This window comes from Nerophis lumbriciformis, linkage group LG38, assembly GCF_033978685.3.
Source record: "Nerophis lumbriciformis linkage group LG38, RoL_Nlum_v2.1, whole genome shotgun sequence".
NCBI lineage: Eukaryota > Metazoa > Chordata > Actinopteri > Syngnathiformes > Syngnathidae > Nerophis > Nerophis lumbriciformis.
Genome location: NC_084585.2, coordinates 10577680 through 10590031, shown reverse-complemented (window position 1 = coordinate 10590031; position 12352 = coordinate 10577680). Strand labels below are relative to the sequence as shown.

Here is a 12352-nt window from a genome sequence, read left to right as displayed (position 1 = left end):
GGACTCTCACAATATTTTGTTAGATCCACTATGGACTGGACTCTCACAATATTATGTTAGATCCACTATGGACTGGACTCTCTCACTATTGTGTTAGATCCACTATGGACTGGACTCTCACACTATTATGTTAGATCCACTATGGACTGGACTCTCACACTATTATGTTAGATCCACTATGGACTGGACTCTCACACTATAATGTTAGATCCACTATGCACTGGACTCTCACAATATTATGTTAGATCCACTATGGAGTGGACTCTCACAATATTTTGTTAGATCCACTATGGACTGGACTCTCACACTATTATGTGGCTCACTAGTGCAACAAGAACGCCTTAAATGTGTCCCGTGAAAAACCGTCCGACCGGAACTCTCCTATAACTAAAGTTCTGTGGGTGAATAATGTAAACTCACTACAATGGTAGTTTTTAGCGCTTCCATAGCGAGATATAAGTAAGAACTTTACATTACTTTATATTAGAAATGGCAACAGAGGATGAATGTCCCATAACAAGAAGATAGAGGAAAAAGAAGAAGCTTATCGACTACAGTGTAGACCAGGGGTGTCAAACTCAAATACAGAGTGGGCCAAAATTTAAAACTGAACAAAGCCGCGGGCCAAGGTTGAACAAATTAACCTTTAACGTACTCTACGAGCTATCGTCATGTCCGCTTTTCATCCTTTCTAACATCGTTCAGACCCAGTCACAAGATATGTGCGGCTTCTGTACGCACACACGAGCGAATGCAACGCATACTTCATCAACAGCGATACAGGTTACACTGAGGGTGCCAGTATAAATAACTCTAACACTGTTAGAAATGTACGCCACACTGTGAATCCACACCAAACAAGAATGACAAACACATTTCGGGAGAACATCCGCACCGTAACAAAACATAAACACAACAGAACAAATACCCAGAATCCTTTGCAGCACTAACTCTTCCGGGACGCTACAAAATACACTCCCGCTACCACCAACCCCCCCCCCCCCCCCCACCGTCCCGGAAGAGTTAGTGGTCTGGTGTGGATTCACAGTGTGGCGTATATTTCTAACAGTGTTAAAGGTTTTTTTTCGGCTACTCTCAGTGTAACCTGTATCGCTGTTGATGAAGTATGCGTTGCATTCTAATGTGTGTGCGTGCAGAAGCCGCACATGTTATGTGACTGGGCCAGCACTCGTTTGGCTGGCTGGCTGGCGTTTGGAAGACTCCCAGAAGACTCCCGGGAGGATCGGCGGGCCAACTTTAGTCTTAATTTGATATCGCCTCAAGGGCCAAGGGAAATTGCACGGCGGGCCAAATTTGGCCCGCGGGCCAGAGTTTGACACCCATGGTGTAGACTTACTGTGCTTACCTGAAAATTCCCAACTGCCCACATTGGACCACATTTATACAACTTGCTGTTGGAGAAATGTTTTGGAAGCCATGCATAGAAGGAGCTTGAGGTTGAGCGTCAGCTCGCTGAGAAGATTATATGTTGGGATCACATCCCAGAAAAGGAGTCAAGAAACTAGGACGATGTACAAAACCACTCAGATATGACAATTTACCTTTGTTTCTCTTAGCATAAAACCAAGTGGCACTTCACACTGTATTCTTTGAGCCGCGTTGCAAAAAATAAATGTTCTGCTCAACACAAAGGCCCGTTCAGAGTGTGTGCAAACTCAAGTGTGCACCACTTCAAATCCCATTGAAACACAGTTGAGCCACCTGTAACGTGGCCGTGCAGAACTAGATGTTTGTAAACACTCAAACAGGGCAAATGCTTTTCAACTTATATTCAATTGAATAGACTGCAAAGACAAGATATTTCATGTTCACACTGAGAAACTTCTTTTTTTTTTTTGCAAATAAACATTAACTTGGAATTTAATTGCAGCCACACATTGCAACAAAGTTGTCACAGGAGCATGTTCACCACTGTGTTACATGGCCTTTCCTTTTAACAACACTCAGTAAAGTTTTGGGAACTGAGGAGCAGAGGTGGGTAGTAACGCGCTACATTTACTCCGTTACATCTACTTGAGTAACTTTTGGGATAAATTGTACTTCTAAGAGTAGTTTTAATGCAACATACTTTTACTTTTACTTGAGTATATTTATAGAGAAGAAACGCTACTTTTACTCCGCTACTTTTATCTACATTCAGCTCGCTACTCGCTACTAATTTTTATCGATCTGTTAATGCACGCTTTGTTTGTTTTGGTCTGTCAGACAGACCTTCATAGTGCCTGCGTTTCAACAAATACAGTCACTGGTGACGTTCACTCCGTTCCACCAATCAGATGCAGTCACTGGTGACGTTGGACCAATCAAACAGAGCCAGGCGGTCACATGACCTGACTTAAACAAGTTGAAAAACTTATTGGGGTGTTACCATTTAGTGGTCAATTGTACGGAATATGTACTGTACTGTGCAATCTACTAATACAAGTTCCAATCAATCAATCAAAAGTGTGAAGGAAAAAAGACCATTTTTTATTTCAACCGTAAGCCTAAAGACTGACTGCACAGTTCCTGTCTTCACAATAAAAGTGCCGCTCCATCGCGCCTGCGCTTTCAAAATAAGAGTCTCCGAAAGCCTGCGCAAACAAGCTAGCAAGCTACGGAGTTTGCCGCCAATGTATTTCTTGTAAAGTGTATAAAAACGAATATGGAAGCTGGACATATAAGATGCCAAAAACCAATCACTTTCATGTGGTATTAGACAGAAAGGAGGCACTTTTTTTCTCCTCCATTTGAAAACGTGGACGTTTGTCATCACTACTGTCTGATTCCTATCAATGCAAGTCATCAGAATCAGGTAATACACCAACTTATATTCTTGTCTTCATGAAAGAAAGGAATCTATATGTGTTAAACATGCATGTATATTCATTAAAACACTATTAACATGTAAACAAAAACGGCAAAAAAAAATAAATTAATTATATACTGTATATATCTATGTATATATATATATATATATATATATATATATATATATATATATATATATATATATATATATATATATGTATATATGTGTGTGTGTGTATATATATATATATATATATATATATATATATATATATATATATATATATATATGATATATGTGTGTATGTTACTCATCAGTTACTCAGTATTTGAGTAGTTTTTTTACAACATATTTTTTTACTTTTACTCAAGTAAATATTTGGGGGACTACTCCTTACTTTTACTTGAGTAATACATCTCTAAAGTAACAGTACTCTTACTTGAGTACAATTTCTGGCTACTCTACCCACCTCTGCTGAGGAGACACATTTTTGAAGTGGAATTCTTTCCCATTCTTGCTTGATGTAAAGCTTAAGTTGTTCAACAGTCCGGGGTCTTCGTTGTGGTATTTTAGGCTTCATAATGCACCACACATTCAATGGGAGACAGGCTTGGCATTGTCTTGCTGAAATAAGCAGGGGCGTCCATGGTAACGTTGCTTGGATGGCAATATATGTTGCTCCAAAACCTGTATGTACCTTTCAGCATTAATGGTGCCTTCACAGATGTGTAAGTTACCCATGTCTTGGGCACTAATACACCCCCATACCATCACAGATGCTGGCTTTTCAACTTTGCACGTACAACAACCCGGATGGTTCTTTTCCTCTTTGGTCCGGAGTTCAAGTCGTCCACATTTTCCAAAAACTATTTGAAGTGTGGACTTGTCAGATCACAGAACACTTTTCCACTTTGTATCAGTCCATCTTAGATGAGCTTGGGCCCAGCTAAACTGGCGGCGTTTCTGGGTGTTGTTGATAAATGGCTTTCGCCTTGCATAGTAGAGTTTTAACTTCGCACTTACAGATGTAGCGACAAACTGTTTTTACTGACCGTGGTTTTCTGAAATGTTCCTGAGCCCATGTGGTGATATCCTTTACATGCTGATGTCGTTTTTTTGATGCAGTACCGCCAGAGGGATCCAAGGTCCGTAATATCATTGCTTACGTGCAGTGATTTCTCCAGATTCTCTGAAACTCTTGATGATATTACGGACCGTAGATGGTGAAATCCCTTGCAATAGCTCATTGAGAAATGTTGTTCTTAAACTGTTCGACAATTTTTTCTGGTCTCTAACTAACTCCACTAAGGAATTTTGTTTGGGACTTGCTTTTTTCTCCTCCTTTACCTCCATGTTTACCATGCTTCCTCCCTTTTCTACGGGGTGCCGCCCATGTGGCGACACGATTGGTGTTTCCGTTCTATCCACCTTGTAACTGTGTCTGTTCTTGGATGGGTTTTGTTGCGTCAGACCAGTCTTCCTCTCAAGTCACTGGTCAATCCCAAATTCTTTCGGATGACATATATGTTGAGTAAGAAGGACCATCGAGACAGAATAGGAATATTAACAAGTTTTACTAAAGCTTTAGGAGACCATCTAGAAGAGGTCTGAAAATCAAAACGGGAAGAGACAGCTTATTGAGTACGAAAACAACTCCCTGCCCAGAAAGGAATACAGCCTCATTGTTGTAATACAGATAAGGTAAAAAAAGGGAGTACATCATACTCCCAATCCACATTCCAACGTCTGCAAGGTAAAGCACAAGAGTTTACTTGCGGATATAAGATTTAAGCACAAAGTGTACTCATGGGAAACTACTCAGTGGCCCAGTGGTTAGAGTGTCAGCCCTGAGATCTGTAGGTTTAATCAATGTTTATTTATACAGCCCTAAATCACAAGTGTCTCAAAGGGCTGCATAAGCCACAACGACATCCTCGGTTCAGATCCCACATCAGGACAAGGAAAAACTCAACCCAGTGGGATGACAATGAGAAACCTTGGAGAAGACCGCAGATGTGACCTAGGGCGACCGGTGCAATGGACGTCGAGTGGATCTAGCATAATATTGTGAAAGTCCAGTCCATAGTGGATCTAACATAATAGTGAGAGTCCAGTCCATAGTGGATCTAACATAATAGTGTGAGAGTCCAGTCCATAGTGGATCCAACATAATAGTGTGAGAGTCCAGTCCATAGTAGATCTAACATGATAGTGAGAGTCCAGTCCATAGTGGATCTAATGTATTAGTGAGAGTCCAGTCCATAGTGGATCTAGCATAATAGTGTGAGTCCAGTCCATAGTGGATCTAACATAATAGTGAGAGTCCAGTCCATAGTGGATCTAACATAATAGTGAGAGTCCAGTCCATAGTGGATCTAACATAATAGTGTGAGAGTCCAGTCCATAGTGGATCTAACATAATAGTGTGAGAGTCCAGTCCATAGTGGATCTAACATAATAGTGAGAGTCCAGTCCATAGTGGGGCCAGCAGGGGACCATCCCGAGCGGAGACAGGTCAGCAGCGCAGAGACGTCCCCAACCGATGCACAGGCGAGCGGTCCACCCCGGGTCCCGAGTGAGTTCAAACCCCGGCCGAGTCATACCAAAGACTATAAAAATGGGAGCCATTACCTCCCTGCTTGGCACTCAGCATCAAGGGTTGGAATTGGGGGTTAAATCACTAAAAATGATTCTCGGGCGTGGCCACCGCTGCTGCTCACTGCTCCCCTCACCTCCCAGGGGGTGAACAAGGGGATGGGTCGAATGCAGAGGACACATTTCACCACACCTAGTGTGCGTGTGAGACAATCATTGGTACTTTAACTTGAACTTTACTTAATTAGCTCTAAAAATATATCCACGGTTTGTACTCAAAATGTAATATCCTTCTACTTTTTAAGCGCAATGACGTTAAAGTTCAATCCATCCATTTGCACATTAAATCGATATGCTGTACATTTCCCATATGCCAGATTTAAGTAAAAATGATTCCCATTTTATTGTCTTTTAGATTTCACTTGTACAAATAATGGTAATATAGTCATCACAGGTACTTGTTTTTTGACCTTGTTTTGGTGGAGTCCTCCACATATTTTGACCCTAACCCTAACCCTAACCCTAAAAAAAAAAACATTGCATGTAAAATGAGATACACTTTTAGTTCAAGAATAAAAGAGTGACGCCTCACCTCCAGGTATCTCAGCTCCGGCTCCATCATCTCGACTTCCAAGCACCTGGTCTGAAAGCAACAAGCTCTGCCTCCCCTCCGTTCAAACAAGCTCAAAACAAGGATGACAACAACCAACAAAAAAAAAAGAAAAGGCAAGTAAAAAGCTCTCCCGCTCTCACCACTGGCATCTAGCGAGCGATCCTCTCCCCCTCAGTAAACACACAGCACAAACCGTCCTGCTCCGCGCTGCTTTTACTACCTAAAATGGTGTCATTCATTAGTAAAATGAGTCAACCCAGTTTCACTTGGCGCCATCAGTCCACTAGTCTAATTCTCTGTCAGGGGGGGATTTGCCTGGCGAGGGCCCTTTTGAGCTGAAGTTACTACATTTCATAGTTGAGACAGTAATCACCTCCTCTTTAGGTTTGCTATTTGCAGCTGGATACCTAAGAATACAACCAAAAAAACCTAGCTGTTCAGAGAGAATGCACGAGCTGTCGTGATCAAGACTGCGACGGCAATTCATACTCACAGCAGGAGTTCAAGGTCCACCCAATGTGCTCCGACTAATTGTCCCTATTAGAATAAAAGGTTCTGCTGCACTGAAGGAGACCGTGAACTTGAGAGGGATATAAGATCCAATTTGACAAATGAATTATTCGCAGCAGAGGGACAGGGCGGGGGACAATTTGTCCCAAGTACGTTCTGGCAATTCAAACCGCCAGGTGATAATCCAATTTCACTTAGTTGGCTCAAAAAACAAACAATATAGGTATCTTTGTTTAACCATCTTTTCTCACTGGCACTCATCGAGGGCGGACGCTCAGCTTTCCTCTCCCTTATCTCGACTGCTTGCTTCTTTGTCTTCCATCCATCCATCTTCTTCCGCTTATCCGAGGTCGGGTCGCAGGGGCAGCAGCCTAAGCAGAGAAGCCCAGACTTCCCTCTCCCCGGCCACTTCGTCCAAATCTTCCCGGGGGATCCCGAGGCGTTCCCAGGCCAGCCGGGAGACATAGTCTTCCCAACGTGTCCTGGGTCTTCCCCGTGGCCTCCTACCGGTTGGGCGTGCCCTAAACTCCTCCCTAGGAAGGCGTTCGGGTGGCATTCTGACCAGATGCTCGAACCACCTCATCTGGCTCCTCTCCATGTGGAGGAGCAGCGGCTCCCCCCGGATGGCAGAGCTTCTCACCCTATCTCTAAGGGAGGGACCCGCCATCCGGTGGAGGAAACTCATTTCAGCCGCTTGTACCTGTGATCTTGTCTTTTCGGTCATAACCCAAAGCTCATGACCATAGGTGAGGATGGGAACATAGATCGACCGGTAAATTGAGAGCTGTCCTGGGTCTTCCCCGTGGCCTCCTACCGGTCGGACATGCTCTCAACACCTCCCTAGGGAGGCGTTCGGGTGGCATCCTGACCAGATGCCCAAACCACCTCATCTGACTCCTCTCGACTTTGAGCTCCTCCCGGATGGCAGAGCTTCTCACCCTATCTCTAAGGGAGAGCCCCGCCACCCGGCGGAGGAAACTCATTTCAGCCGCTTGTACCTGTGATCTTGTCCTTTCGGTCATAACCCAAAGCTCATGACCATAGGTGAGGATGGGAACATAGATCGACCGGTAAATTGAGAGCTGTCCTGGGTCTTCCCCGTGGCCTCCTACCGGTCGGACATGCTCTCAACACCTCCCTAGGGAGGCGTTCGGGTGGCATCCTGACCAGATGCCCGAACCACCTCATCTGACTCCTCTCGACTTTGAGCTCCTCCCGGATGGCAGAGCTTCTCACCCTATTTCTAAGGGAGAGCCCCGCCACCCGGCGGAGGAAACTCATTTCGGCCGCTTGTACCCGTGATCTTGTCCTTTCGGTCATAACCCAAAGCTCATGACCATAGGTGAGGATGGGAACGTAGATCGACCGGTAAATTGAGAGCTGTCCTGGGTCTACCCCGTACCGGTCGGACGTGCCCTCAACACCTCCCTAGGGAGGCGTTCGGGTGGCATCCTGACCAGATGCCCAAACCACCTCATCTGACTCCTCTCGACTTTGAGCTCCTCCCGGATGGCAGAGCTTCTCACCCTATCTCTAAGGGAGAGCTAATTTCGGCCGTGTACCCTTGATCTTGTCCTTTTGGTCATGGTAAATGGTAAATTGGTTGTACTTGTATAGCGCTTTTCTACCATTTTTAAGGAACTCAAAGCCCTTTGACACTATTTCCACATTCACCCATTCACACACACACATTCACACATTCACACATTGATGGCGGGAGCTGCCATGCACGGCGCTAACCTGGCCCATCAGGAGCAAGAGTGAAATGTCTTGCTCAAGGACACAACGGACGTGACTAGGATGGTAGAAGGTGGGGATTGAACCAGTAACCCTCAGATTGCTGGCACGGCCACTCTCCCAACTTCGCCACGCTGTCCCCAATGGTCATAACCCAAAGCTCATGACCATAGGTGAGGATGGGAAAGACATCAGACAAAGAGCAGCTCGAAGACTTCTATAGGAATGCAACAACACGGACTCAGATTTCCCTTGCCCGGACGCGGGTCACCGGGGCCCCCCTCTGGAGCCAGGGTCGGAGTTGGGGCACGATGGCGAGCGCCTCGTGGCCGGGCCTGTCCCCATGGGGCCCGGCCGGGCACAGCCCGAAGAGGCAACGTGGGTCACCCCTCCAATAAACTCACCACTCATGGGAGGGGCCATAGAGGTCGGGTGCATTGTGAGCTGGGCGGCAGCTGAAGGCAGGGTACTTGGCTTCTTTGTCTTGTCTTAACTTTTTTGTTGCCTATTTTTGCACTGATGCTCTCCAAATCTAAACATTGGAACTATTTAACTGCCCTCAACAAAATTGACAAGATCTTGGGTTTGGGGAAACCTGCTTGTCGTGACGGAGCGGTTGTTGCTTTTACGCGACGGACTCTTGGGAGAAGAAGGAGTGCCGCGTGCCTGGCGACCCTTTCCAGTCGAGGACGTGAAGATATCTACCTATTCGGAATTATGACAACAGGACATCTGCTGATTGGAGTAAGCGTTGCTCTGGTTTGTCCACAAATTGGAAGTTGCTGGCAGACTTCAAAGTAGCCCAAAGCTGCCACAAATGATTGGAGGATGCAGGAAGAACTGTGGACACTCTTGTGATTTTGGATCACATCGGACTGTCTGCCCCGCAGGATGAATTTGAGGACCAGTCATAGACAATTTAGAGTGAAAAGCAAATTTTATTTTCACTCTCATACAAAACATTCGAACTTGGATTGTTTCCCTAGCTTGGAGACTCTCCCGAAGGACAGTGCGGCGAAGACACAACAAACTCCCTTCTTGTCTCTCATGGACACACACCTGTTGTTGTTGACTTTGGACTTATCTGCCGCAAGACATCAAGGCCACGGAACAAAGACACACAAAAAAATATACTCCACACACACATACCCCACCCCCAATCCAATGCCCTCAACGCAAATCCCATAGGGGTGATGGAAGGATGGTCAGCGCCTGAGAGCTGCGGCCTCCCACCATGGCCCCCCCACACCCTCCCCCCTGTTGCTAGATATCTCGAGATGGAGTTTTTTTCCAGTCTAGATTGTATTTTTTTACTCATCCTTCCGCAGCGTTTTACCTTTTCCCACATCTTTTACGGGGCGCCTTGTGGCGACCCATCAGCGTTCCTGTGCTGTAACCCTGTACACTGTTTGTTTGTCTAGTCTTGAACGGGTTTGTGCTGAAAACAAAGTTTCGTTGTACTTGTGCAATGACAATAAAGACCTATCCTATCCTATACGAGCCAATTGATTGGTCTTCCACTCGATCAGTGTTTTTCTACCACGGCACACCAGACTGTATCTCGCGGCACACGCTACGTAGCTTCGATTTATAAGTTAATAATTTTTAATGGAAAAACATAGTTTTTGCCACTGGATTATCAAAAACCATGCTCGTTACAGGGAAACCATGTTTGTTGGCAAGTATGGCAAAGAGACGGATCAAGATTTTAACACACATTGTAGGTCGGAAAAAACGAAGGAAAACGGAAAAAAATAATTTTTCACAGATCAAAAAGACGGCTTTCCGACTATAGACAGAAAAATCACATGCCTGTGGGCCACTTTGGAAAACTGTTCAGAATGATCCAGCACATGGTGCTGTGATGAAACAAGCCCATTAGGTTTTTCAAATGCCAAATATTGATACATAAATAATTTAATGTAATACATTTAATACAGAGTAGTGATTACTCTTACGTAGAGCTGGGCATTAAAATGGACGATTCCGGTTCGGATTATCCTTCTTTCTTTTGATTCCGGTTTCCAACGATTCTCGAATCAGATTCTTTTAAGAGGCAGGGTCCAATATGTGCGCCCTATGGTCCGTAAAATACAGTACTTTAAATATAAATCGTAAATAAATGAGGAAAAATAATTATGATAACAACTAAAATATGAAATTTCGAGAGTCAATGCATGTGAACCATACTTGCCAACCCTCCCGGATTTTCCGGGAGACTCCCGAAATTCAGCGCCTCTCCCGAAAACCTCCCGGGACAAATTTTCTCCCGAAAATCTCCCAAAATTCAGGCGGAGCTGGAAGCCACGCCCCCTCCAGCTCCATGCGGACCAGAGTCCGCTTTCCCACAATATAAACAACGTGCCTGCCCAATCATTATAACTGTAGAATGATCGAGGGCGAGTTCTTAGTTTCTTATGTGGGTTTATTGTTAGGCAGTTTCATTAACGTCCTCCCAACGCGGTAACAACACACAACAACAGCAGTCACGTTTTCGTCTACCGTAAAGCAGTTTGTCTGCCGTAAACAGCAATGTTGTGACACTCTTAAACAGGACAATACTGCCATCTAGTGCATTTGATGAAAGCACTTTTGTGCGTGCCACACAGCAATGCATCATCAGAGAGGGTGTTCAGCATGGTTAGAAAAATAGTGACAGAGAATAGAACAAGGATGGACAATTCAACCCTTAACTCAACAATGAGTAGATGAGTGTTACGTGTGTGTATATGTGTAAATAAATGAACACTGAAATTCAAGTATTTAATTTATTTTTATATATATATATATATATATATATATATATATATATATCCATCCATTTTGTACCGCTTATTCCCTTCGTGGCCGCGGGGGGATACATATGTATATATATATATATATATATATATATATATATATATATATATATATATATATATATATATATATATATATATATGAAATACTTGACTTGGTGAATTCTAGCTGTAAATATACTCCTCCCCTCTTAACCACTCCCCCAACTGCGCCCCACCCCCAACCACGCCCCCCCTCCCCACCCCCACCCCCACCTCCCGAAATTGGAGGTCTCAAGGTTGGCAAGTATGATGTGAACGGGGAAATGCACAAGCTGTACTGAAATGCTAACTGTTAGCGTGCTAGCAGTTAGCATTTCAGTGTGTCAGGTACCAAGTTATAAGACTCTTGAGATGTACAGCGTAAAGTGGATTGCGGTCTTGTTTTTCAGAATCAGAAGTACTTTAATAATCCCCGAGGGGAAATCAAGATTTTCAGCACAATCCCATTCAAGAACAGGATCAAACATTACAGGGAGACAGAACAGGATCAAACATTACAGGGAGACAGAACAGGATCGCTGACGGGTCTGCCAACTTCCGGCGCCCCTTACAAAAAAGGTGAGAAACAGGTCAACGCTGGGGGGAGAAAAAGTCTAAGCCTGGGCCCCTATAGAGGGGGTCCAAACTGAGGCCAAGGGGGGAAAAAACTCATAGCCATAGCACACATAAGCATGTGTGTAAGAGGGAAACATCAAAGAACACAAAGGACATTAAAGACATTAAAAGAGCAGAGCTGATGCAACCAGCCATTTCTACATACAGCTACAAAAGTAAAACAAAACAAAAACATATACACTGTGGTAGCCTTTATCTTGCTATCCTCTAACAGAGCAACCTCTACCAACATTAATTAGAGCAGTGATTCTGAAACTGTGGTACATGCACCACTAGTGGTAAGCGGGCTCCACCAAAGAATCTCTTGAAAAAAACTGTTTTATTTTCCTATATTCAAACACAGTGTTGCTGTGTGGCCAAAAATAAAACAAAAATACATAAAATTGTCAATTTAAACCTCTGCCTGGTTTTTAATGAATACTTAGGCCTACTATGCTACTGTATTGTACTGTTGTTCACAATGGTGAGCCTAGTGTTGTTTGAGGCGGTATGTGGAGTGAAGTTGGGAGAGTGGCAGTGCCAGCAACCTGAGGGTTCCTGGTTCAATCCCCACCGTCTACCAACCTCGTCACATCCGTTGTGTCCTTGAGCAAGACACTTCACCCTTGCTCCTGATGGGTGGTGGTTAGC

General features: G+C 44.4%; 1 protein-coding gene across 2 annotated transcripts in view; it reads right to left on the bottom strand.

The window, feature by feature from the left end:
- LOC133578156 (inactive dipeptidyl peptidase 10-like) overlaps positions 1-12352 on the bottom strand; it is a 140949-nt gene that overhangs the window by 107613 nt on the left and 20984 nt on the right. Inside the window, exon 1 of one of the 2 annotated variants that reach the window (XM_061932350.1) lies at positions 6000-6301. The exons of the other annotated variant lie outside the window; for it this stretch is intronic. Within the exon in view, the coding sequence (XP_061788334.1) occupies positions 6000-6029 (30 nt within the window). The 5' untranslated portion in view covers positions 6030-6301. Of the gene's footprint in view, positions 1-5999; positions 6302-12352 lie in introns of those variants that run through there. 2 annotated transcript variants of the gene reach the window in all.